At 48.7% G+C, this 27,589-nt stretch overlaps 2 protein-coding genes across 4 annotated transcripts in view; one reads left to right on the forward strand and one right to left on the reverse strand.

Moving 5' to 3' along the window:
• LOC108102290 overlaps positions 1 to 14,312 on the forward strand; it is a 38,803-nt gene extending 24,491 nt beyond the window's left edge. The window contains 11 exon segments of the mRNA XM_017207043.1: positions 200 to 281; positions 405 to 1,295; positions 1,379 to 1,575; positions 3,680 to 3,928; positions 4,849 to 5,215; positions 5,529 to 5,666; positions 5,886 to 6,148; positions 7,422 to 7,596; positions 8,674 to 8,938; positions 12,162 to 12,430; positions 13,175 to 14,312. Coding sequence (XP_017062532.1) covers positions 200 to 281; positions 405 to 1,295; positions 1,379 to 1,575; positions 3,680 to 3,928; positions 4,849 to 5,215; positions 5,529 to 5,666; positions 5,886 to 6,148; positions 7,422 to 7,596; positions 8,674 to 8,938; positions 12,162 to 12,430; positions 13,175 to 13,585 — 3,307 coding nt within the window. The 3' untranslated portion in view covers positions 13,586 to 14,312.
• A 3,498-nt stretch (positions 14,313 to 17,810) lies between these two features.
• Positions 17,811 to 25,802, reverse strand: LOC108086290 (allatostatin-A receptor). Of its 3 annotated transcripts, none has more exons than XM_017183179.1 (5): positions 24,474 to 25,802; positions 21,731 to 22,009; positions 21,391 to 21,549; positions 19,452 to 19,499; positions 17,811 to 18,501 (listed from the first exon to the last, which is right to left on the reverse strand). In XM_017183179.1, the coding sequence occupies exons 1-5, from the start codon at positions 25,026 to 25,028 to the stop codon at positions 18,406 to 18,408; spliced, it is 1,137 nt and encodes a 378-aa protein (XP_017038668.1). In that variant the 5' UTR covers positions 25,029 to 25,802; the 3' UTR covers positions 17,811 to 18,405. The 3 variants fall into 3 exon arrangements, with proteins under 3 accessions (XP_017038668.1, XP_017038669.1, XP_017038670.1); XM_017183181.1 differs by having other exon boundaries at positions 18,446 to 18,501; positions 19,417 to 19,499; XM_017183180.1 differs by lacking the exon at positions 19,452 to 19,499.
• Between the last annotated feature and the right edge of the window lie 1,787 nt (positions 25,803 to 27,589).

Below are 27,589 nucleotides of genomic sequence, written 5' to 3' on the forward strand. Positions count from 1 at the left end.
TAATGTGACATGAAAATATTGTAAGACTTCCCCCCACAATTTATAAAACACAATACGTCCCACCCTGCTGTAAGTGGTTTCCCTTCCCCCGCCAAGCAAGTAAACCACTCAGAGCCACCGAAGAGTACTCCCTGTTCGGATCAGCAGACTCTCATTATCCTCGATGCTTTTATTTATGTTTCATTGCTCCGCATCGCAGACTGAAGGACCTCGAGTGCCGCCAGGACAATGAGACTGCAACGCCGTCGCGCATAATTGATGAGAGCTGGCTCTTTGCGCAGGTGAGTGGGACGAGCACTCGGCCATTATGGCACTGCCACAGCTAATTTGTTGTTCTTTTCCTCCCCTTTTCCCTTTTTCCTCCTCCTCGGGTGGTTACCCCTCCCTCTGTATTGGCCACGCAGCTAATCAAGTTCGCCACCCAGCACCCGGATGCCCCGCAGCAGCAGAGGCAGCTAATGCTCCTCCTCCTGGAGATCCAGTCGGAGCCGAAGCTGCAGCGCCTGCTGCGGAGCCTGGGCCCCGAGCAGGAGGCCAGGCTGCTGCGCCACGCCATCGCGGGATCCCTGGATGCCATGCTCACCTCCTTCCGGCAGAAGTGCATCCAACATGCCCCGCACATCAACTACATGCAGCCGCCGCCGCTGGCGCGTGTGTCCTCCTCCCTGCTCCTGGCGAAGGTCTCCTCCTGCGTGCAGGCCACCCACCAGACAGCAGCTCCCAGCCAAGAGGAACTGGACGTGGCGCGGGCGGTGGCCACGCTGATGGCCTGCACCAGGAATGTGGAGCGAACAGCACTCGTCTACATCGACGCCCGGCTGGTGGAGAAGTTCGTGGCCGAGCAGCTCCTGCGCCCCGAGCACCTGCCGCAGTGGCTGGCCTACTTGGGCTGGCTAACCGAGGCGGCCAAAGGGATTCTGGATATAGTAAATGCACAGGAGGCGGAGCAGGACGCCCTGGGCACTCTGCTGGCCACCGTGGACGCGCTCCTGCAGCAGCCGCGCGTCTGGCGTGAGCTGAATGCCAGTGGTGAGCCCACCCTGCGCTGCCAGCTGCTCGAGCTGCTCGACTCGGTGGCCCGGTGCGTCCTGCAGGACAGCATTTTCCACCGACGCCACCGCCAGGAAGGGAGCAAGGCCAAGGGAGCGGCGCCGCAGGCGGTTTTCCTGGCCAAATTGATTGAAACCCAAATTGAAATCGAGTCCCTCGAGAGCGGAAGGGTCCTGGCAGGCGAGGCTGGGGATGCCCGGCTGCAGTTCGCCGGGCAGGAGTTGGCGCGGCTCCAAGTGCCACTGGTAAGTGACACTCGGCCGGTCATTTGTCAGTCCTATCCAGCGGCACTTTACCATTTACCCTTCTTCCTCCTCCTCTTTTGCAGTCGCTGGTGGCCTCCATCGGCATCTCGCTGCTGCGCACGCACCAGTTTTATGCCTACGCGGTCACTCCGCACGAGCTCATCCTCCGGCCGGAGGAGCAGCCTTTGAAGGAGCAACAGGCCCAGGCCGGCGGCAAGCTGCCGACCATTCCCGTGGACTGCCTGAGCGATGTGGATGTGCTGCGTCAATTTGTCAAGAGGTGAGTTGAGAACGGGAGTCGAAGGGTGAAGATTGGCAGTTCTTTAAATCCGAAGGAAGTAACTGGTTTAAAGCACCATTGATACTAAGGGATATTAATACGGTTCGAAGTGCTGTAATAACTTTATTGTCTATTTAATTCAAACAATAGTTGCATGCTGGATAAGCATTCAGTGGAGCAGCCTGAATTAATCCTTAAAATTGATACCTTCTTCTTGATAAACTCACTTTCTATTAAGTTATATTATTAATTCCTTAACAGTAAATAGGGGTTTTATAATCTAGTACCCTGCAATGCACTTATTATCACCTTTAAGCTTACCTCCTTGACAGTAAAGCCTTAATTAGGGAGTTCGAAACCGCCTCCTGCTAATTAAATTCGGCAATCTTACGGGTCACACCTTAAACGAAAACCAGTGGGGCTTCGAGTCCGTCACCTGGCTCGTAGGCGCCATTGTCCTCTTGGCCAACTGTCGCTCCCCTTATCAACTGGCCAGTTGCATTGTCCCGCCTGTTGGTGTGTTGTTGTGTTGCTGTATTACTGTGTTCCTTGGTGGCTGTGTGGGTGTGTTGGTGTTGCTCCTGTCGTTGTCATCGTGTCCGGCGACAACAACCAGAGCGGTAGCAACAACAAAGTTGCTGACAATGCCCTGACAGCGTTGACGAGCGCATGGCAGCTACATGGAGCGATGATGAGGACGGCAACGACGACGGCTAAACCGCAACTGGAAACATCAACATCCTGTTGTTCTATTGCAAACACAAGCACAAATCCAAACACACACAGCGACACTCGTGTGTGTGTAAAGTACGTATGCTAGAGTGCGGCCGTAAGACTTCATTGTCATCGTCATCGTCATTGTCCTTGGCTTGTTTGCCTCGTCCTTGTCACTTGACAGGCTCCCCAAGCCGCCGTTCCTGTTGCTGCTGCTGCTGCTGCTGCTACTGCTACTCCAACTGCTATTGCTGATGCCATTGCTATTGCTTTTGCTGGCCCATTGTTTCGATGGCAGTCGTCATCATTACGCTGTCAGCCGAAAGCTGAACCCCCGAAAAGCCAAAAGCTGAAAGCTGAATCGTCATCAGCCAGGAATTGGGCGGAATAATTGTACACGGCTAGATGTCTGTGGCCGTGGTCTCCACGGTGGTTGTGCGGGGCCTAAAACTTGACTTTCTCCCCCGGAAAGCATGCATACTTGCACTCGCACTTCTGCCTGACTCCTTTGCCTGGTTTGGCTGTTCTGGATGATGGCCAACCGACAAGAGCACAAACATCAAAACCACATCGGTCGGGGAGCAGCTCAGCAGCCAGCGAGGAAAGCTGCGAGGACGATAACGACAAAATCCCCAAAGGGCTTGCGGAGCGGAACATCAACAACTCTATTAGATGGAACTCTGCGCAGGATCAGCCTCGCAGGAGTGCGGAGTACGGTGTGGAGTAGAGGATGGAGTAAAAGGGACCCTGAGCCAGATGAAAGACAGCGCAGAGCAGGAAGAGCCGCCGTCGAGGCAGCGAGCGATATAAACAAATTATGAGCAGCAAAGTGAGATAAATGCATGTGTGCGTGTTGCAGATGGCTGCTAACAAAAGGCACGTCATGCCAGGATGCGGATGCGGATCAGGATGAGGATGAGGATGCCTTTGCTGGAGCAACATTGTTGCTAATTGCACAGAAACCACCACGATGCACAACAGCATCGCATCCCCGAGCTCCGCTCGAATGGATGGAGCTCCGCTCCACCGACGAATGCCTGGAGTAATCGATGACTAATTGACATTTCAGGCCTGCTCACATTTAACTACACTCCCTAAATATGTATAAATATATATACATGTGTGTATATGCTAGCATGTATATTGCATATTTTAAATATTTGAAGAGGCCAGCACTAATTGAATTAAAATTTCAAGCATTGGCTGAAAACATTTTATGCACAAATTTCAATTTTCAATTTCCAATTAATTACTTACACACACGAACGGCAGCTGGATGTGGATGCTGATGTGGATGCTTCTGCTGAAGCTGAAACTGAAGCGGATGCTACTGCTTTTGCTGGATGTAATTAAATTGACACTCATCGCCACTCCGGATTCTCGATTCCAGGCTCTCCATCTTCGGGTTCACAACGCGGCAGCAGTTCGAGGAGTACTTCATGACCAGCCTGCTGCTGATCAACCGGCTGTACGACGAGCACATGGTCGATCAGCAGGAGCAGTTCCAGATCAAGCAGGTCTGCCTGCAGGCCATCCTCGAACTTTTAATGACGTACAAAACTTTTCCCATTGTGGGCCAGGCCGGCGGACAGTTCCATCACACGACTCGCTGGCAGCGCATCACTTGTGACAGCATTAGGTGAGTTGTTTCACTTGTTCCTCCTCCTCGATGGTTGTCGCTACTCGGTTCTCCGTTCTCGGTTCTCGGTTCGGTCCCTCTGTCCATCCGTCCGTTGGGTGGAAATTTATGAAAATTAAAATTCACAGAGCGGTGGCAAAAGTTTTTAATGTGTAAATGGCAAAAAGTACAAATTAAATGCGAGCGAACGGCAAAAGTTGAGTCTGTGAATGAGCGGGCATATCCCGATTCGGCTCGGGCACACATTATGCCATACTATACCATAGCGCTCCCCCGTTGCGAAAAAATCCTTCAACTTTAAATGCACAACTAATTTGTTAACATGGGAGCGGCCAAAAACAATTTGGTAAACAAGTTTTCGGATGCTTTTACAATGTCTGCGCTTTTAATTAAAAGCGACAAAAAGTCTTTGTCGGTGGGACCACGAATATTGCATATAGTACTCATATGCTCGCATACTCGTTTGGCGTGACGTGAGCACATGAATTATGAAAATAATTTTAAAAGTTAACGAGTGCCGAACTCTTTTTCATGTCTCCCGTCGACGCGATTCAATTGCCTGGAACGAAGAGCCAAAAAAAAAAGGGAGGGAAGCTCCCAAGCTGAAATATCAAAAAGTCTGTTGACAACCCCTAGGAAATTTGCCGACACACATATTTTCCGTATTAGCTGACCAGCAATGGCTGTTGGCCTTTCTGGGTAACACGAAACTCTGACAAATCCCTGTCGCCCGATGTTGACTTTATAAATTAGTTTTTAATTACAAGCAAATAGTTTTTGCCTGCCACTCCAGCTGCTCGGTCAACAGTGCGTATGCGCTATTAAATCGATAGGAGTTGGCAATTAGGTTCGGGACTCCCTACAACAAACAGATTTATCAGCTTGTAGTGTATGCTTTATTTTATAAACAACCTTTGCAGCTTGAAGAAACTCCACAAGGTGCAGCTCCTGGTGGACGCGAACAATGTGTTCTACCATCCCAATCTGGAGAGGGAGTTGGCCCACGACAATGTGATTGGCACACGCACCTTTGCGGCCAATCAGTACGATCTCAATTTCAGCTGGGCCCAAATGGAGGCCCAGGCCACGGGAGCGGGAACGGGAACGGGGGCCTTATCCGGCGGGGGCGGGGAACAGGACTCCACGGCGGACATTAAGCAGTCCGGCGATGCGTCGGATGTGCCCGACATGGCAATGCGCAACTATCGCCATTTTACGCAGCTGTCGGGAATTGACTTTCGCAGCAGCACGCAGCTGGTCTTTGACGTACTGCAGCAGATGATCGAGGTAGGTCCTGCTCCACTGCCCCACAGCACCATTGCTCCTGAATCTGCCACTGCCATTGCCTGAGCTCCTGTCAAAATCCCGCGGCAGTCACGTCCTGTGCATTGCCAGCAATGGCACTCGCACATCGCGTGCCGCACATTCGATGGGTTTTAATTCGATTATGCAAGCCGCTCAGCGCTCGGCGGACATTACAGAGCAGTTGTGCTGTTGTGCTGTTGTGCAGTTGGCCATTTGGGCCGCGGCTTGGCAGTGATTTAATTTGCAGCTGCAGCTTGCCATAACTCTTGCCAAATTTCACTCTTTCGCCCGACAGCTCAACCACATCCTGGTGCTGCCCAATTTGGTGAAGTTCTGCGAGATTTGCGAGAGCCGCGACCACGTCAAGTGGATCAGGGAGCGCTGCCTCAAGCTGCAGGAGCAGGTGGCCATGGACGACACGATTTCCCATCAGGTAGGAAAGCTGAAACTCTCTAATTGAACACATGCAATGTGCATATAAATTTTGGTTAAAATGTTACCCAATATTAAAAGTATTAGCATGTATTTTGTGGTCATAAGTTGACTTCTTTGCTTACTTGATTATTATTTAGTATATAGATAAATATAATTTTTTGACAGTGCATTATCCCTTTCTGTTGTTTTTAATGCTATTGCTTTCCGTTCTCCGCAGCACATAATCTACTTACTGTGCCGCAGCCAAGCCCTGCTCATCCCCAGCCTGGGAGAGCTGCAGGTCCTGTGCTCCTTGATTGGCAACATCTACTTGAAGAGCACGCACTGCTTCATCCGCATCGCCACGTTGCAGGGGCTGCTCTGCCTGCTGGAGAGCTGCAGCAAGACCAACACGACAATGGGCAGGCTCAGCGAGGAGCTGGCATTGTTGCGAGCCCTAATTGTGGGCTACATCAATCGCCATGGCATCATCGACGAGAGGTGAGTGCGGGGATCGAAGGTCAGAGTGGGGGATCCGGCATACGAAATACGGAGTACGGAATACGGATTCTGGTTACCCGGAACCTGCTGTCCATAATTTACCACTCGGCGCAATTAAGAGCCGGTCCTTCGCCATTATCAGTCTGCTCTGGCCCTTGGATGGAATTGAAAGTGGAACTTGTTCCAAGGGCGAAAGCCGAAAGCCGGCAACCGAAAGCTGAATGCCATGCGAGTACGAGTACCTGGCACCATCTTGAATCGAAACTCATCAACCCGGCTTGGCGGGGCTCCTCAGACTGCCGGAGTCCTGCGGCTCCCGGCGTGTCTCTATCTGCTCCACAGATCCACTCACTAATGGCAAAAGTTCTCATTTCGCATTAGTTACCTCGGCTCATCGGCATCTGGGCTCTGTGGTCTGGTGTACTCCTCCTTTCCTTCTCCTTATTCCACCTTGCTGTTTAGGGTGTTATCAAAAACTTTTCAAGGACTGCGCCGGAAGCAGTCATCCCTCCTCCCCCATCCTTTCCTTTCCTTCTCGATAAAGGATACCGGGGAAGTTGCCATAACTCGACAACGTGCAGAACATCGACGAACCTGGCCATCGAAACTTTGGGCTGCCTTCGATAGATTTTGGAGAATCAAGCGCACGCTGTTGTTCGTGCCGCGTTGCATTTGCTTGTTTATGCTCGCCAGCAAATTCTAATTATTGGCTGAGCAGCTGCCTCCTGTTTCGCGGTTTTGATGGAATTTCATATGCTGCACCTCATTCTCAAGTTTAAGTGGGTTTCCGGCGGCCGAACTTCAGCTCTGGATGGGTTGGGCAACCTTGAAAGTAACAACTCCCATTCCGCGCTTTGAAGAGCAAACAACTTTTGTTGCGCATACGCAGCGTATGCCAAGCCGAAACCTCAGCGAAAATTGCAGATGCAGCTGCAGCAACTCTTGCCAATCTGGCTACTCTGACTACGGCTATAAAATCAATGGATGGCCCTGCTTTCGGAGGCACGACCGCGGCAACTAATCAGCGAGCTGCCCTCGCCGAGCTAATTATTTTGTAATTTTGCGCGCGAAAAGCAATTGGAGAGGGGGTTCTGTTGGGCTGCTCTGGCTATTTTGGCTGTTTTGGCCATTGGCCAGCGGCGGATGCAATTCTGCGGTCGTCAGACTTGTAATTAATTTAGATGGAATCACGCCGCGTGCAGCAGTGCCCTAGTGCAGAGTATATCGTTTTGTAATCATCTCTGGGAATTTCCTCTCCTCTTTCCTCTTTTAGCCCGCTGCCCTTCAGCGCGGAGCACACGAAGCTGGTCTGGACGCTCAATTACAGCCTGATCGAGTGGACATCGAAATTCGTGCCGCAGTGTCATCTGCTGTCGAACACAATCATTGCGGCCAACAACTTCCTGAAGACGACCGTGGACGAGGAGTTGTATCTGTGCGTTCTGCATGTGAGTATATCGAAGTTAACTGGTTGATGGGAAGGAGGAACTGGGGAGGAGGGACTTAGCATGCCACTTGAATGCCTGTCAGCCTGTCTAGCCACTTGCCAGCTGTCGGGCGACTCGCGGCCAAATCTGACTGCCATCGACCGGGGCAAACGCTCCCCTGCCTGCTGCGGCTTAGCCGGGGAGCCAACGTTGCGCTTAATTGGTTTTTTGATTGACAATTTTCAAAACGGCAGACTGCCGACTGCCGGCTGCAGTTCGAGCGGACCGAGCTGTCCAAACAGAGCGAAGGGTTTCCGCGGGCGGACCGCAACGGCCGCTGTCATAACTGACGGGCTGAACAGGCAGCCCAGCGAATGTTTATTGGCCCGGTCGAGAGGCGCTCACATGGCCATGGCCAGGGAATCGGGCCGGGGGATCGCTCCCAAATTGAGCGTAATGAAAAAGAGTCGGGCATTTTGTTTAAACACTGCGTGTCCGCCATAAAAAGAATTCCTCCGTGGGCGAGCGTCATTTTGCCGCCATTTAATATAGAGCTGAGATTTTAATTGCAGTTTACAAGTATGCCGAGCGGCAAGTAATTAAAAACTGTTTTTGCCCGTCGCACTTCCGGGCGTCCGTTCCGTTGCGTTCCGTTCGGACGAAAATTAAATTCGACTTTTTAAGCAATTTATGAAATTTGCACGCAATTCAATTGCGCCATTTTGTTGCTTTCGCTGCGGCCGCTGCTATGATGTCCTTGTTATTGTTGCTGCTGCTGGTGCTTCTGCTGCCTTTTGCTTTGATGGCGGCATCATCGGAATCGGACTCTGAATCAGCAGCGGCCAAGAGAAAGTGGCAGGGGAAAGCGCAATGGCGCGCAGCGACAACAGCGCCCATAACAATAACAATTTGCCACTCAATTAGCGTGGCCATTACTGAAAAAACCCACTTAAGTATGCAATGATAAAAATTCAAAAGCGAATCGAGAGCCGCGTTGCTATTTCTATGAGTTCCTCCCACTTCCGTCGCACCTCCCCCTCCCTGTTTTATACGTTGCTTATTGTATTTATTTATCCCTCTTTTTGCGCCGTTTCCCAGGGCCTGGAGCGCCTGGTGGTCAGCAGCGGAGTGCCGTCTCCCGGCGTCCAGCCTACTGGAAAGGACTCCTCTTCGGCTGGAGACCCTCTGGCAGGAGCAGACAGTGGAATCGGAGTTGGAAGCGGAGGCACAGGCGGAGGCGGAGTCGTGGTCACACCGCAGATGCGACATAAAATTGAAAAACTTGCACTCGAGCTGCTGAAAATGGAAAATGAGAAATTTTCGATTCCGGCATTGAAATTGCTTTTGTCCTGCATGTATGTGGGTGAGTACTCGGGCCGTAGAAATAACAAAAATAATGCCAAGATCGAAAAGGGGAGCGAGAATAACCGAAATCGAGTGTCGCAGAGGGGGAACAGAAATATTTTGTAATTTCATTTAATGCCGCTTGGGCCGCGAACGGGTTGCTGTTGTTATAAGAAAATTGCAGGAGGGAAAAGGGAAAAGCGGAAAGGGGGAGACATCCAAGTGCGTTGGGGATGGAAATGCCTGCGGAAATAAACGGTTTGAAAACCAAAAAGGAAGCATCACTTTAAAGCGCGACAAGGCGGCTTTAGTCGGCCAACTGAACTTTATTCCCTTTACACTCTCGATATCCTTTATTTGGCTGCTGTTTCGCCAGTTCTCTTTCGATTTTAAATGCGCCAGTTGCGATGGCTAGGAGGCACTTTGTGTGTTTGCGGGTCAACAGTTTGGCGCTGATCATTATGGCCATGAGTGTGTGCGATTGCGTGTGTGTGCCCTTGCCGGGGAAAGGCTAATTGCTGTCGCGGCCAAAACACCACCGACTGTTGCTGCTGATTCCGATGGGCGACGCGTATCTCTGCCGTCGCCGGCCAACAATTATCCCTGCTGCTGTTATTAGCGCAATTCCAGGACAATTATTATCGTTTCAACTGTCGCGCACATGCACTCGCCCTGTCAGCCGAAATGTTAGTTTACTGGCCCAGTTTACGGGGCCCAGTTTCAGTTTGGGCCTCCGATGCGGGCAAATAGGTCTCTGCCCTAATCCGAACCATAAACTAGATTTATCTGCAAGTTATGTTTCGGGGGGAGAAGAACGGACAGAACAACTCAAACTAGAGCATCTGTGAGTGTAAACCTTCCTAAGATTCTTTACCAATTCACTTCCCAGTTTAAAGAAGAATTTCCAGTGGCTGAGAGAAAACCAGGCAGCTGGCTTACTCAACACCCGTTTTCATTCTTGTTTAGTTCATTAGCCGGAACTCTTGTTTAAAGGCTCGTGCATAGGTGTCTATGGAAATCGACTCGATGGGTCAATCGTAATCCGCTCAGTCTCGTTTCATTTAACATCCTAAGCCAATCGGTTCCCTGGCTCCACAGACATCCCTGCTCATTCCCTAACGAGAAAAAACAACAGCCGTCAACCATTTTAAGGCCGACTGGAAAAAAGGAACGTAGGAAATGTGCCTTGGTTCTCCCTTTTCCCTTCTCCCAGCATCGGGATGTGCTGCCTGCCTGCTGCTAACTGATGCCCATTCAATCTGCTGTGCAGGGAATCTTGGCAAAGCTTTCGAATGGGCCACTCCTGGCCAGAAATTATGCAAGTCGCTCCACAAATATGTCGAAGAATGCCCGCGGCTGAATGTGCGAGTGTGTGTGCGTGTGTGTGTGTGTGTGTATTCGGTAGTGTGTGTGTGTAGGTGAAATTGGAAGTGGAGCGTTGCGTATTTGCCTTGCACTTTGTCAGTTCGCAGGATTGCCGACTGCGAGTCCTTTTGCCATGGCCACAGCACGCAAATCCTTTGAGAAACGTCAATGTTTGCGTAGCAGGCCATTCGCGATGCTTACTTGTGCCACTAAATGGCGGCGACTGCCTCGATTTCGGCTCCTGCCAGCACACGCACACGCACACAAATCTCGAATATGCCAGCCCTCGAATCGGGATCCTTTCGGGGGACAGGACCCTGCCAGCGAACCAACGGACGCATCCTAGCGGAAGCTGGCCATTTCTGGGCACGCTTTTTTTGCTCTTTTTCCGCCTGCTTGCTTTTTTAAAGCGCTGTATAAACAAAGGACCGCGTCGCCGAAGACAATACAGGTTGGCCTGCTGGTAAAAAATATCGGAGAGAGCGAAAGCTTAAAAAAGGAGCGCGCCGGCAAAACAGGGAAAGTCGGAAAAAACGTGTATATATTTGCCCTCAAAGTTGCAAAACGCAATAATAAATATTTGCGGCAATATTGGTCACCCCGTTGGTGGGAAACGCTCGAAAGGCAAACCCTCGTATGTCGAGCACCCTTTAAAAGGGGAGGATTGGCATTTGATTTAGTTTATAAAAATATTTTAAATGGAACAGCCCTTGCTTATTGGAACGGGAAGAGTTAGAAGGTATTTATACTTCCCCTGTTTATAAGATAACTTGTTCAATATTCTAAAGGGTATACATTATTCGAATTAATAACCAACTGTATTGCAGAATGGTCTATGTTTGACCCTGCTTGTGCTGTTGTGCTTATAGTAAATACGTTTTTTTCGCAACACGCTCTTGCTTAAACGAATTTTAGAGTTTGCTGGGTTTTTTTCTCATTTTTTTCCTGCATTGCCTGCGGCATTCGTGGCGCGCATAATTGTGGCCAGGCGCCGAGACTCCCCTTTCCCCTGCCACTCCCCTTTCCAATCCCCATTCCCATAGAATTCAACCCGCCTCCACGGTCACTTGGCCATACTTCATCCCCGTTCAAAGCGGGAAACAACAATGCCAAAATTGGCAACAGCCAGCCAAACAAGCTGCCCGCAGGCCACCGGCCACGGCCAACAATGCTAAGCTGCAAAACAAAGGCCAAAGCCAAAGTTGGCGCGGCCAAAAGGCGGCTGAGGTGGCCAGTTGGCCCGTTGGCCCATTGGCAGGTTAGCCAGGTGGTGGAGGAGATGGAGGTGGCCCATTCGCATTGTAAATAATTCGATGCCGCTAAACCACACTAAGCAGCACACAGGCTGTGGCTTTCAGCGGTCTCCGGCAGCCATCATTTTTCACCTGGCCAGAAGGAACGCACATTTATTTGGTGACCTTCCCGGCGGCGGGCTCAATCGAACAGCTCTAATCTATGGTTGCTCTTGCTTTTTGCCGGCTTCTGGTTCCGTTTTTTGTTTAGTTTTCAATTTGATGGCGGGTGCCCGGTCATCGGAGAAAGTTTGCCAGAACCAGAAGCAGATTCAGAGAGCGTTGCTGTTGCCCCGAAAAATCCATAAAATTTAAATGCAAATTTATGTACGTGTGTGTCCTGGGGATTCCGGTGTCCCGGGGAATGGGAATTGGAGCAGGATGGTTGGATGGTTGGCTGGTCGGGGATGGGGCAGTGACAGCGGTGGCGTGTGAAGGACCCCGAGCATGTGAATAATGGCCATCGGCATGTGGCTCGAAGGCTGCTTTGTTAATTAGAAAGTTTCACTTTCTTCCTTTCTCCTGCAACTCGTGGGTGACTTACCGTTTTCTGAATTCCACTTTCCACTTTCTCCCTCCCCGCAGGATCTGCTGCCCAGCTGGAGAACACGGAGCTGTCGAACGGCATTGTGCAGGACGACCCGGAGATAATCGCCCAGCAAAACGATAAGGTCGATATACTTTTGCATTGTATTAAATCATCGACTCGAGATGCCGCCTGGATTTATGGACAAGTGCTGTGCCAAATTATTCGTGATTTAGTGCCACCGAATGAAATATTGACGAAGGTCATAAAGGAGTTTCTGGCCATAAATCAACCGCACGGCGATGTTATTGCCATGATTGTATATCAGGTGAGTGCTGGCTGGTCAGAAGATCTAGCGAAGGTAAGACGCTGGCCATTCGTGCGTGGCTCCTGATTCACACACACACATGCACACAGACAAGGATTCTTGGGTAGGCTTCACTTTACGGAATGGGGCCAGTGCAGCGCCCATGTTGCTCCTGCCACAAGTCGAAAGGGTAAAGCACTCGCCGCCAGCTGCCACATGTGTGTGTGCGAGTGTGCGTGTGTGCGTGTGCGCCTCTGGAATTTTTGGCAGCTTGAAAATTAATGGAATTCATGGCTGCGGCTTGGCCCCTGTCCAGAAGGTCCTTGTCCAGCAGCAGGTCCTTTGCCAGGAGGTGCGAGTGCCACCACAGCGAGTATGTGGGTCAATGCGAAGGGCCTACGGCGGCGACCACTGTGGTGCCATAAAATTTTTTCATTAGGTTCAAGGTTGCCCGGTGGGTGCGTGCATGGAAATTAATAAGAACGAGCTCGGATCCCCGGGATCCTACGGTCGCCATCGAGCAGAGTTTGCACTGTCATTGGCAGGACGATTCCGGAGGATTCCCTGGCTGCGGAATTTCATTAGCCAACTTTCTGCCACAAAGTATGCTGTGCAGGCACCTCGAGCACCTCGTCTCGAGCGGCACAATAAAATTTAATTTCCGTATTGTCGACTTGGCTTTGCTTAAGCATTTCGTTGGCACTCCTTAACCCTTAACCCCTTACCCTTAACCCCTCTTTATCCTTTCTCCTTCTCTCTCTGCAGGTATTCCGTTCTGCCATCGACTCTTCCTACCTGCAGATGCTCCAGGACTGGCTGATCTGCACCCTGCCGACGTTCCTGGACCAGCCGGAGCAGCAGGGCGTCTGGGGCCTCAGCGTCATCTTCTTATCCGCCTCCATAAATCTGCATTTGATTAAACTATTTCCGCTGGTGCTCGGCATCGGGGCAGCCAACTCGACGAACGCAACGGCGACTGCAAGGGCAACTGCAACATCTGAACCAGCGGCACCGGCGACGGGCAGAAAATTGGGTCAACACGAAATTGCATTGTTCGTGACAGCTGCGCAAGATTTCCATGCGAAATTGAGTGGCGAGCAGCGGCAGCGCTTCCGCGAGGCCTTCAGCAGCTTCGAGCGGAGTCAGGTCTACGGCCGGATGTTGCAGAGCCTCTGAGCGGCGAGCGGTGTGCCACGCCATGGTGCACATTATCGCGGGTGAGCCCACGGGGTCCGGTTATTTATCTTTCGGCTAATTCGAATCGCAGCTAGGAAGGAATGCCAGCGCAATCCGCATTGGGCAGCGGCCAACTTGCTCCAAAGACAAGCGCAAGCGTGAATAACTAATTGCCCCGAGCTGCGGATAAAGTTTAAGCGGATGTCCCTCTTTGCCTCCTATGGCAATCCACTTTTGCAGCACTTCCCCAGAGCGAGGGGAAAGTTTTTTAATAGTTGGCGAATACAAAATTAATTTATGCTTTACATTATGTGTAACTAATATTTAAATTATTGCAAACGAACGCTCCCCGCCCGCACTTCCTAATCCGGCCGAAAGTTTAACGAGGCCACCAGCGAGCGACCCGCAATTAATTCCTGCGGCTTTCGACAAGGACCCACGACACGGAAATTATGTTCTTGTCAGTTTTCGGCCAAAGTTTATCATTTATTTATTTGACGCTGCTCGCCGCTTGCTGCGGCTAAAAGAAGATGAAAACGAAGAAGATCCTGGCCAAAGGACGCTAGTGGGCATTAGTATGCGCCTTAACCAATTGCTGGCTAACTCCTAATCAAAATTACTTAAAAATTCCATTATGCAAACAGCACACCCCTTCCTTCGTGTACTCCAATTGTAATCAAAATTATAACCCTAGTGCTTAGCGAAATAAATCACAAATTAAATCGAACTCGGAACTGTGTCATCGTTTGGGCAAATGGAAAAGGGATTCTCGGTTTTAAAATGCATAAGGGCTGAGCCAAGTACTTTGCCAACTAACCGAGAAATTCGTTTTTTGGATCACCGAGCTATATGCAAATCGGTTCGAACTTTTGCGCTTTACCTGCTGCTAAAATGGCACATGTAACGTGGCTCTGGCTTCCGAGCGTTTCCTTCGTTTTACCGTCTTAACAACAAAGCGCATTAAAGTTGACAAAATGTTTCTTCCTCAAACTATCGCAGAAGTGCTGGACTGGAAAAAAGTTTAACTAACCGGCTTTCCCCTGAATATCAGATGCGCTCCAGAGATGGGCATTATTAATACTCTCGATGGTTATTTAAGCCAGTTCGAATAATGGGGATTTAGAGTTGGGCAGTTTGAGTTATGGAAATGGGATTATACGATGTCTATAACAAAGTACTAGTAGGTAATCTTTACAGAAAGAAGCTTTTTCTTTATAACAGAACTAATTAAATTTTGATGCTGATAGTAATATATTTTTAAGGGTTAATTTTGTTTCTATTTAACTTTATCATGCTGCCTGTTGCCAAGTAACTTGCAGGGTAAGAAATCCGCTCAGTGCGTTGCCGTTTTCCGCCTGCGTGTGTTTGTGCACCGAAATTGACAGATAAACTTTCCTTTCGAGTGGGTGTGCGAGTGTGTTGGGGAGTGGGGGTGTGCGTGGGACAAAGACGGAAGATGGCTTTGTGTGCATGCAAAGCTTGCCGGAAATTTGCCAGTTCAACGCGAAACGACAAAAAGCCGGTGGAAAAAAAAAGAAAGAAGAAATGGAAGTGAAGGGATGGGAAGTTGCAGCACACGCCGAAATGAACTGCAAAGCTGTTCAAAGTTGTTTTTCTGTTTTGGCGCCACCGCATTATGCAATCGCGGTGGGCGTGGACCGTACCCTCTCCCACCCTCCCTCTGTTATTGCTCTCTCGCTCTGGCGCTCCGGTGCTCCGGTGCTCCCGTGCTCCGGTTCAGAGTCAAGACAATGTGCCCATTGTCGCCATTATGCCGCACGCCAAGAGGCAATTTGGCCAATGCCTCGGCCATAAACTGCAACATTTGGGCTATCAGCATTTGGTTACGCTTCATTTGGCCAAGGAGCCCGGCTCCCAGTTCCGCTGGCTCCCCTCTCCCCCCTTCGGGACTAGCAGCGTGTGACTGACCGGAGCAGGTGGGCCGTTGCGTATTCGCCACGTTGGCCACGCCGTGACCTTCGCTCGCGAGTCGAGCGACTCGAATGCCCAAAAGCAGGCTACGTTCCGTTCGCTGTCCCAATTCCACGCGTTTCCTTCGCTCTCTTCACTGTTAACTCGAAACTCACCACGTTTTCGGAGTAATTCTCTTCGACCGCGCTCTCTTAAGCGAACAAAGTCGCTCTTCTCTTGGCCGCGTAAAAAACAAATATTTGAACTTAACCGGCTCTTGAAATGGGTTGCAATCTGGTTTCTGATCTCAGCTTATTTCTTATCAGAAGTACAACTTAATAACCCTGGCCGTAATTATTCTTATATGTTAAGTAAAGCAGACTTTTAATAAATAAATCAGAGTATTTCAAGTTTTTAGACTAAGCACGAAACGCTTGATGTGTAGACTAGGTCAGTAGTGTAACAGTCCCGATTCCACTCCGTTCCCCACACGCCCACGTAACGGTAACTGCTTGGTATGCAGCCAACACGACAGGATATGCCGCAATTTCTTAATACTTCGGCGGCTTTAAGCAGAAAGGGACAAAAGAAGGGGGGAGGGGTGCGACAACTGTTACACTCACAGTTATGATTATTGTTATTATGATAATGTCAGCAGCATAAGCAGTCCTTGTTGTTGTTTTACCCGGCTTTGGCGTTATTGTTTGGCTATTTGCTCGGTGGAGAAATGACTTATCCTATGGGCTAGCCAAGCATATATGTAGTAAAAAACACTTTAAAAAATTATTATATATCAAAGTAATTCGTCATGAAGTGGATATTCCAAATTTTAATGTTATTGACTTGATATTGAAACATTCTTCCTCGCGAAAATAAGTTTTTTTGTATTAGAATGGCTTTCGCATTCGTTTTTTTTCCGCGTGTAAATAAAGTCGAAACAAAACTTTGGCCAGCGAAGCGTGCTCGTTTATGGCGCCAATAGTTGCCCAGCTTTATTTCGCCGACTTCCTGCAGCTCGCCTCCAGGCTCCGAATCGATCCATTGATTTTCCCGCCTCATTTGCAAGGACACTTTGAGCCAGACCGAGCACCTGGGCCCGCACTCCTTGTAGCTCATTTGAAATTTTGATTACATTGGCAACGCGCCGAAGAGGAACCTGTCAGCGACTGATACGCATTAATTACGTTACCTGGTGTAAAAAGCAACGCCTCGACTCTAGACGGGCCGCTTATTAAAATTGAATAAATTATGCAAAAGTGCGCGTGGCCTGGCAGCGCGGAAAGCCCAGTCGATGCTCCTGCGCCAATACATATACTCGCCAGGATCCCCAAGATGGACACCGCATAATTAATTCCGGTCATTCGCCAGCGCAGAGCGAAATGCAATCACCATCCTGAGTCGCTGACTTCGCAGCCATCGCAGAACCTTGTGTTGTAGACTTTCACAGAGCAAAGTCCTAAAGAAACGCTTGCCTACGAAAGTTATATCTCCTTGGTGTTTTAATAGGGCCTCGAAATTATACCGAAAATTGGCAAAAAACACATTTTTCTTGTAAGTTTTTGTTTGTTACTTGGCCCAAGGTTGACCCACAGCTGAAAGGCGCACCGTTTTGGACAACTGGCAACCCCCTCTAACGATACATATCACTTTTGGAGCATTTAAAAATAATTAAATATCGACCGATTTTCGCATTTTTTGTACCATCGCATTTTTTGCGAAAATTGGTGAAAAAAAATATTTTTTGGCAAGTACACTAATCGATCGGGAATTTTATTGCGAGTTCAACGAGGTATAGCATTCCACATTCTGACCATAGTTTTTCTTTTTTCAGACAATAAAACCGATTAAATAACTGAAATTTTGACACCAAAAAGATTAAATTTTTCCCATTCTTTGATGGTTTTAAACAGTGTGATATCACAGTTTGTGGTAGCACTAGCTAAGCGTCTAAGTTCCTTGTCAATCAAAGGCCAATATATCAAGTGGTGTGACAGCAGAACCCTTTCGCCGTGGAAGGACTTTTTCGGGAGGGGACCTTAGAATAAATGAATGGCTGAGTGGCTGTGAAAACGCGAAAGCGAGTGATTGCACAAGTGCAGCAGGCAGCCGACGCCGAAATCGATGCCATCGCGAATATTCGACAAGAATTTCAATTTCATGTTTCACGCGTCACTAAATGCCCATTTAAAAGCCGGCAGGCGAATTAGCATACATATACCTATGCGGTTCGAATAGTTTGGGCAATTGCCTCGGGAGCCGCAGGCTGACAACCAAATATTTTGTCAACTCCATTCAGTTAAAGTCAAATAGGTAATGGTGTGTTCGTTAATTCTTTAATGGTTTACACAAATAACAAACTGCGGTAACCTAGTTAACAATGTGGTTTTCAGCAAGGGAAGTTGTAATAGATTGTAATCCGATAAGCATTAAATATAAATATTCAATAACTGCGTTATAAAGAGAACAATTTCGCTTAGTCGAGGAGAGTTAAGAATTCCTTATACACAGAATCGCACTATCTTGATACTGTTTAAGATCAGCCAACAAAAAGGTAGGTTCGTTTATTGAGACAAGCGTTATCTGGATTACATGCTCTTTTTTGGACGAATATATAATAATATTTTTTTAGTTAACTATAGTGCTTATTTAATGATAGGCTATTAATCTACGTGTGCTACGCTCTATTTACAAATACTTATGGCTAAAACTAGCCATTCGAAGAGCATCACTGTGCTGAAGTGATCGCCTGCAGTCCTGGTTCCATTGGTCCTCTGGTTCCCTGAAAGGACATCCGTAGCTCTCCACGTTCGCCCACGGAGATTCACTCGTAACGATGCCAATTCCTGGGGTCTGCCCCCTTAGCCGGCTATCGGTTAATCGTATGGCTGTGCCCGCTTAGGAAATTGCCCTTAGAGTCCTGTGGTGGAGGTCCTGGCGCAGGACGTCTTGCGCGGCGGCGGCAAATCAGATGTGTAGTTCTGATATCGGGAGGAGCAGTTAATGGCCTGCGGGAGCAGAAGGAGAAGGACTGTGAATACCGAACACAGAATACAGAACACAGAGGAAGTGATGGAAAATTGGCAGAATATAGCGCTAAAAGTACATAAAGAACTGATGGCCCACTGAATTCACAGCTCGGCCGCAATATTTGATTAATGATGTGTTTTGATGCAGAGTCACTTCTGCGGCGTTCGAACGGGCAAATGGGAAATGGCCCGAAAGCTATTCCCTTGTCAAGGCCTCTGGCTGCGATTGTTGCCGTCGCTTTGCATTTGAATGATTAGATTTGATTCAATATTCAATTATTAAAGTGGTTTGAGGTGTTGAAATGCCGCCAGACAAGCATCGACGGGCCCAGTTGCCCAGCAACCAGCCGGTTGAACTGGGAACTGAAAGCCAAAAGCTGGGATCTGGGAGCTGGGAGCTGGGACCACTGAATCCAGGCCGATTGAGGAGTGAGAGCTTGCATATAAATGATTTATGAATTTGCGCTTTGATTGAACTGCCTGAAATTGTTGATTAGTGCCTCGTCACAGAGGCAACCAACAACAACAACAACAACCGGGCGACTGGGGAAATGAATTACGGCCTTTCAACCGACGGCATTTAGGATTTCGGCTCCGGGTTCCTAGGTGCGCTCTGCACTCCCATTGTCTCATTATTCGATTATGGCAAATAGGCGGCAGCGGGAAGCTGTTAAAGGTGGTATTTAATCGTTCAAATCTGCAGTACAAACAATAAACTGGGGATGCAAAAAGTGCGATACAGATTGGTGCAGCAATTAGAAAAACAATCAAGAAAAACATGCATGCGGCGGCATTAAGCTTGCCTTCAATCCAAGCAAAAAATATTCAAAGAGAGCTTTAAATTATGTAAATAAGAAGCAAACAAAATAACAAGCAATATTTACTCCGCCTTACTGTTATATTTAAATGGTAGTTTTCTCAGAACTCACATCCTGGTGCGTCACTGTCATCATGCCCAGCCTCTTGGAGTAAAAACTCTTTGGGTAAAAGCGTGAAAGGGAAGAGAACGGGGAGAAATGGAGCGATTCGACACATGAATAAATGCCCGGCTAATAGGAGGGCCAGTCACACGGCCAATTAATCAGATTGACATATTCCCGATCACGTGGTATCCGGAAAATACCGAAGGCATTCCAAACACGCTCCTGCTTCACAGGGATACACAGGAATAGCGAAAAACCATACAAACAACGGCTCGGCAATTTAATTAACGTAATTAATCTAATTTAATGACTTGACAAACACATCAATTAGCGAAAGGCAGGCCAAGACAGGGCGGACCAGGAACACAATTTATATGCAAAGTGCCCGAAAGCCTGGCGCAAAACAGGACTCGCCAGGACTCGCCAGGACTCACGCACCGCAGCGGCAAAACAAATTAAAATATTAAAATTAAGCCACAAAATGATTGAAAGGAAATGTTGTTACGGCGAAAGCAAAACTCGCCGAACTCGATCGATGAGTGCTGTGTCTCCGGCTTTTCCCGCCCGCTGTTTCTCGAGCTGTTTGCGTCTGTTTGTCCCTAAAGTAATTAAAAATAAGTAAACCAAAATCACCCCCGAGATGTGGGCGGTGGGCTGAGGGCGAAGGACGAATGGTGGGGGGCGTGGCTGTCCAGTGATTTGCGTCCCGCAACGCTTTTTGTGTTTATGCAAATGGCCGCTGACCAAAAGAATTAATGCGTCCCGAAAGTGAGTTGAATTGGAATGAGCCGCCGGAGCCGGATCCGGAGCCCGAAAAGCAACCGAAAACCGCGGGCAGCCTGTCAGTTTTACCGTCTGTTTCACTTTGCGGGCGGGACATCAGCATCAGCATCAGCGGATGCCAACGACCGTCAATGAATTCACACGGAATGCTATAAAAAGCGCGAGCGGAGAATGTAAAGCCTGTAATTTCCTACTCCCCCAGTGCCCCAGTGCGTTGCTAATTTGGTCATGTCTTTAAACGGCCAACCCGAGGAATTATTTGAAATTAAAGGCCGCATCATCGTGCAATTCCACGGAAAATTGCTGAATGCATTGTGTGAATTCCTCCGCACTTCGATGCACTCCATCGACCGGACAAGACAAAAGATTTTTACACATCCCCATTAGGGGAAATATGCTCTCATAACAAGGCCAGTGCTCTGTGCTTAATGCCCAGCAGCTGCTTTCCATCCAATTGTTGCCCTCTTGCCGGCTTTATAAATAGAGAAATTAAGATGGACGGCCGATGAAGATGATGATCCGGTTTGATGGGCCTGCTCAACTGCCCGGCTGCTGGGCCGAAATTATTCTGTAAACTCTGCCTATTTATATCGTAAATATAAAATTTGATGCTGATGCTGGCGCTGCGAGCTGAGCCAAATTCGGCCCACGCGGCGTATGCGCGTTTTTCGCACTTAACTCATTAAAACGGTCGCCGTTTGCCCGTCGAAACTTAATGGGAAAACACGCGCTGTTTTTTGGGAACTCTCTCCGATGGATTCTTTTTCGGGTTTCTTCCGTCCATTATTATCGTAAATTATTTAATTGCACTTCAGACTTCTGATTTGAAATGAAAACATTCCCGTTTAAAAACTCATTAGGATTGGAAATGAAAATGCAGCCGAGCGGATACGTATAAAACTTTATATATCGGAAAATGGGAACGAATATCACATGTGTGGCAAAGAATTGTTGTTTGTTAGTCAATAAATCAACACGGTGACCCAATTTAAAATTATAAAAATGTGAACGGAAAGTCAAATGAAATGGAAGCGAAAACAAAGCCATGGGAAAATATCAACCAACGCTGCCGGCAGTCGAATCATCGATATATTGACCGAGCTCTCAGGTGACGGCCATTGGAGGACCCTCAGCTCATCCTTTCGAGGACACCCACACTCACCTTGTAGAAGGCCTTCCGGAAATTCTCGGAGAGAAAGGCGTAGAGCAGCGGATTGATGCACGAACTGCTGTAGGCCAACGTCTGAGCGCTGACCTGGATGATGAGTTTGTTCAGGCTGTTCATCTCGATGACATCCAGCGCTTTCAGCAAGAGGATGAGCTGTTCAATAGAACAAATCGATTGGGGGTTATTAAAGAAAGAAACACAGTACCCAATGGTACAACTATGGAAAGAAAACTGATTGTTAAATGAATAGCAATTTCAATTAAATTGTGAATCAATGTTACTGCTCATAATAATTGAGATATTTTTCAGGAACTCCAAGGTTTTCGATACCCACCTGAACTGGCAGCCATAGGGATGCGAAAGCGATGACCACTACGACGACCAGCCGGGTGACCCGCTTGCGACCCCGCTGCGACTCCTTGGACATCCGGACACCCGTTCCCTGACGCCAGAGCCGCATGATCATGCGCATGTAGAGCCCACTGATGACCATCAGGGGCATCAGGTAGGAGCTGACGAAGAAGGTCACGTGGTAGGTGCGCGAGCTTAGGAACTCGTTCGGGGAGTACGTGCACAGGCCGTAGGTGATGTTCTTCTTCTCGTCGATGGCCTCCTGGGGGATAAAAGGAGGAAAGGAGATAGCGGGGCTTTTCAGTGTGGGAATCTAATATCGCGCATACGTCATGTTGCCCATGACAGTTGCATGGCAGCGAAGAACCATCAGACGGCCCACAGCCAGACATCGTAAATAAAACTAAACTGTCATTCGAATAGTTCGGCCGTCGACAACTAACTCGCAATCGCAATCTCGCTTTGTTCCTCTGTCGCTGACATTTGGCTGACAAATTGTTCTGCCCGAGTTTGGTTACCCAAAGGAGGGGAGGGATGGGCATTTGGCTTGGGGTTCGGTCTATTGGCCGGCCTAGTGTGCTGACGCTTAGGAGGGTAATAAACTGGCTGGCTGGCATATCGTAAAAATATTTGCAGCCTTTGTTTACATTTTTGTTTACAATCGCCGGCTCCTCGGCCCGCGCTTTTCACCGATGGATGCGTGTGGAAAATCGCATTTAAAAAATCTTCCCGTTAATACCCGTAAATGCTTACAAATATGTTTGTTTATTACCCGCCATTGTTTTTGTGTTGTTGTTGTGGTTACACTGAGCGAGAGATGTTGGCCCCCAAATAGAGTTCGAATCTGGGCAGCGTCAAGTGGCCAAGGCCAGTGAAGTGGACCCTCCGCTGATTTATGGGTTAATTTGGTTCGGTTTCTCCCCGCCAGCCCATCGACCCATTAGACTTGACAAGCCATTAATGTTCGAGAAAGGCGGCCAACAGCTGTCAATCAATGCCATGACCTGGAGATCGCGTATCTAGTTACGCAGTCGGACATATGTGCCTTTATGATTATTGGTTATCGATTTCTAATAAAAAGATAATGGCACACGCTCGCAGCGCTTCAATCGCATTTCTTTCTCTGTGTGTGCGTGTGTATTTGTGTGTGTGTGTGGCTGGCATGTCGGCTCGCCGGTCAATGTAATATGGAAATAATTAATGGCAAACTGTTAATTAACATGTTGATCAAACATGACTTAATTATGCCTTTTTATCGCCTGATTCTTTGTATTTGCACACGCACGGCCAGATAACAAGCGAGCACACACACAAAACATTCAATTTGGCCTGTATTTTTCCAGCTTAATCCTTAGACAAAGCAAAGCAAACACATAAACAAACAATAATGCGACCCATCGGAGCTCCCATCCCTTCTCCTCTTTACCCAACCCAACCCCTTTTTCCATGGTAAACAAGCGGGAGGAAAATAACGAAGCGTGAAATGCCATTTAATAAAATATTAGGTTACAATAACAACGGCAATAGCGCAACAGTGGGCCATCTCGCAGATAAAATAGCTCATCGTCCCGGTGACGATGGGATCCGTTTAATTAACCGCGATTCTTTCGCTTTCGGCAAAGGAAAAGTAAAGAGAAGAGCGACCACATAACCAACCGAATAAAAAGTTGGTCGTGTGTGATGTGGGACTCGCTTTATTGGCAGTGGGAAAACAATGCGACAGTGGAACAGTGGGACAGTGCGACAGTGGGACAAACAAGCCATTTGGTGACGTAAACGGGAAAATAACCCTGTGCCAGTGATTAGTTGTAATTGATGCTCGTAATGGTGAAATCGGGCATTTAGTGCAACACTAAATGAGTAATAAATGTATCGTAGCTGTGGTTCATTTGGTATTAAAATGAAAAAGGATTTAAAAACACTTTCCCACTGTGCAATTAAAGGGAAATTTGTTAGGAAGACAAGACCCCCCAGTAGGTGAACTTTGCCTCTCTAAATTTCTGATATCACCCGCTGATCCCAAGAAAACAATCGAAATCTCCACCGATTGTTCCGCAATTAAACCATCGATCATAAATGCCAAAGGCCAAGGAGCACTCCAAGGTCGCCACCGCGAACACATTTATCATACGCAGTGTGCGCCCGAAGTTCGCAAGTGCAAAGTTTCCATAATGACCACTTGTTACGACTTACGACTGGCCGTGATTTACGTGCCTTCGGACCAACAATTGAAACTGAGATGCTGCAAGCCCCAGTTGAAGGGAAGTGGGCGGCGAACGCCAGTTGGCAAGTGTTTCTCGCTGCCTATCTGGTCTATAATTAAGAATTTATGAATTCAAATAGCAAAATAGCAAATTAGTAACAAAAACAAATCGGGCGCCGCGCATCTAGCCAAAATTTTCAATATAAACACACAGTTTCTGCTCTGTGAGATAAAAAGGGGAAACTTTAATAGTGAGGCAAATGATTTGTATCAGGATCAGTGGATCGTTCGGCGGGGAGGTATTCCCCACCTTCTGGATTACGATCCACCTACCCATCTATATTTCTATCTTTGTATCTGAAGATCAGCCAGCATTGACGTGCAGCGAGAGGAATCTAACGAGGTGACGATGATGGAAAGCAATAAATTTGCCTGGCCCGTGTTCTTCGCAGCAGATTAAGGCACAGCATGCCTCCTCCTACAACCACATGCACATCCACATCCACAACTACTATAGACTTACCACCACGTCGTGGTTGAGTGCTACTGGCACGGAGACCACCAGCACCACGATCCACAGAGTCACGATGGCGATCAGAGTTATGTTCTCGGTGCGCATCATCCGCGATCGGATGGGATGCACCACGGCCAGAAACCGATCGATGGACATGAGGACCAGGGTGTAGATTGAGGCGAAGGCTGTGACCACGATGAGGTACTGGACACTGTGGCACCAGAAGCGCCCGTAGGGCCAGTAGGGCACCATGTAGTCGGTGGCCGTGAAGGGGATGCAGAGGATGACGAACAGCAGGTCGGCGACGGCCAGGTTCACGATCATCAGGTTGGTGGTGGAGCGCATGCTCTTGTTGAAGACCACCACCAGGATGACCAGCAGGTTGCCGAAGAAGCCTGTGATGGCGATGGCCCCGAAGAAGAAGCCCACCACCCATGGCAGCGTACTGTTGATGGCCAGCCACTCCTCGTCGGTGAAGAAGGTGGTGAGGTTCTCGTCGTTCCTGGTAGCATTGGAAGCCAAGCTGCCCAGCATCTTGGCCGGGAAGAAGGTGGCGTTCTCCATTATATATAATCTTATATTTGATTTATAACTTTGTGCTGCCGGCTAGTTTCACTCGATTGCAATGGCACATTTTCAATTTCGCATCGCTTTTTCACAGTTCATCGAACTCGGGTAACAAATTTCCAATTAGGACAAAGCAGCCGCCACAAAAATTCAATTATCATGCGCAAAACCGAACGAGCGGCGAGCCCTCAAAAAAAACCGTAACGCATACGCCGTGCGGACTCGGACCGGAATTTTTCAATCGTTCAATCGAGGCGGTGGTGGTGCTGGTTGTGGTGGCTGGTGGCAAAAGCAATTTGGCCATCGCCCGATAACGGTAATTGTTGCCAGGTAAGACAACAATAAAGGACGCACTCGGGCCTCAAAGGCGAGGAAACGAGGAGTTGAGGAATCGAGGAATTGAGGAACCAAGGAGGCACGTACGAGTCGACGCCGTGTCACACCCCGATGATAAGGACACGGGGAAATCCTCGAGGACTCGGCGCTGCACCTACGCCATAAATTCTGTATGATGTCTTTCTTTCTTTCGGTCCGCCCCGTTCGCCTCGCTTCTGTTTACGTTTCTCCGCTTTTTATTGACAAACGAATGGCATAAATTTTGCGGCTCTACCCAAAACAGACGTTCTATGCTTTCGGCTTTCGCTTTTCGGTTTTCAGTTTTCGCTTCTCGATTTTCGGTTTTCGGTTTGCTGTTTTTCGCCCGGCGTTCTCCGGCTTTTTGGCCAATTTCAAAATCCACACTGCACGCGTTCGTTTCCAGCGCCCAACTGATTGCTGGCCGAGCTTGCTGGGGAATACGTCGATGCCTCGGCGGCGGCAGCAGCGGTGGCAGTGGCAGTGGAAAAGCGCCGGCAGCGACGCCAGCCATCCCAGCAAGAATGATGGCAACAATAGCGACCAGCCAGCCAGCCAGCGCCGGCGGTTGTTGTGCGTGAGTGTGTGATGCCTTCTACCAACCTCCTCCTACCTCCTCCTACCTCCCCCCAATCTCCCAATCCCCCAATCTACAACCCATTTCAGCTGGCTGGCGTATTTGCTCTGGCTGCTCCGATTGCCGGGGCAATCACGACTGGGGTCCTGGCGGCCATTGTCCTGCTCGGCGGGCGGTCTCGCACAGCTGGACTCGCAGCCCTTAGTGCTTTGCTTAATTTCTCTGATTAACTGCCCCGCGAGGAGCGGGAGGGGCGGGGCGGGTCGGAGGCGAAGGGAAGAACAAACAAGGCGCCTCGTGCTCCGCAGATCCAGAGAGTTAACACCTCGGCGGGGACAGCTTGTCACAACATTATGTAACCGCAGCTGGAACAATCTTGGCCTAGGCCAAGCCCGCCTCATTTACATGCTTTTTATTGCCGCTGCCAGCGCAATACTCACCTGTCACCTGCAGACGTCGACGGCGGCAGCGCAGTTAGCGGTGGCAGAGGCAGCGGCAGAGCCGGCGACAGCAGCTGTGTGGCCCCCATCAAATCTGCGGCGAGCTGTCGCTCGACATTTTCCGGCTGATGTGGGGCCATGGCTCAGTGCACCCCTGACGAGGACGTCGGCAACCTGATGAGATTAAATGCGAATTAAGCGCCACGAACAACAGCGGCGGCTTTCAAAAAAATTAAACCAAGAAATCACCGGCAATCGCAATGGAATTGGAAATGGCCAAGCAAACAGCAACCAGCAAATGGCAAGAGGCGCAGGCGGCATTATGTTTATTTAATGTGCAGCACTGCGGATTTAATGAAGTCTTTAATTCTTAATGCAGCTTCATTGCCTATTTAAACGGCCAGCATTCCAACAATGGTTGAATTCTGGCTGAAAAGCTGAGGCGCCATCTTGGCCGTTCATCCCATTTTATTGCATACTTTGCGGGTGGCTAACAAATGGACCGGAAGTGGCAAGCAAACGAATCGAGAGGTCCTCGAAGAAATCACTTTTCCCTCTGCCAACTGAGCAATATAATGGGCTTTTCTTTGATTTTAATTTTCCATAGTTCAATTGGTCTAGTTCAGTGCTTGAAATTCCATGGCATACTTTGGAGGTGACGAACATATGAAAAGTGATAGTTAATGAAATAATACTTAAGGGAACTCAATTTATTGCAATGATTCAGTTGATGTATTCTTTACCTGTCTGATATATTATACATGTTCCATAGTATTTTCTAATTTTAAAGTTCACATCACCAAACACCGAACACTCACTTTCACCTTGAACCACAACTTCTGCAGCGTTTTAACGAAAATTGAAAGCATTCTTCCAGTCACACACTTAAATTAGCATCTAAATAAACGGCAGCCAGACACGAGAGTTGGCTGGTTTTCCCACCCACGCGTCCTCGAAAGTTCCACTCGGAAAATACCCTGCACTCTCCCTTTTCCTCGCCAAGAGCAACAATTTTTGTGATGTCAGAAAACTTTCGACGTGATTGAAATGCTTTTTAATTTTTCATCAAAATCATTTCATTGCGTCAAAATTGTTTGGGTGCTTCTGAGCGGCATGATAATCCGATGGCGCACACACGCAGTCCGTACAACAAACAGCACGCACACACACAAACGCACACACACAAA

Source organism: Drosophila ficusphila, unplaced genomic scaffold (genome assembly GCF_018152265.1).
Source record: "Drosophila ficusphila isolate 14025-0441.05 unplaced genomic scaffold, ASM1815226v1 contig_791, whole genome shotgun sequence".
NCBI classification, from domain to species: domain Eukaryota; kingdom Metazoa; phylum Arthropoda; class Insecta; order Diptera; family Drosophilidae; genus Drosophila; species Drosophila ficusphila.

Bases quoted from the DNA above. Each gene is read 5' to 3' on its own strand.
- LOC108086290 (XM_017183179.1), bottom strand. From the start codon at position 25,028: ATGGAGAACGCCACCTTCTTCCCGGCCAAGATGCTGGGCAGCTTGGCT. The intron at 22,010-24,473 runs GTAAGTCTATAG...TTTATCCCCCAG, and splicing joins CACTCAACCACGACGTGGTG to GAGGCCATCGACGAGAAGAA. The intron at 18,502-19,451 runs GTGAGTTCTGAG...CTGCTCCCGCAG, and splicing joins TGACAGTGACGCACCAGGAT to GCCATTAACTGCTCCTCCCG.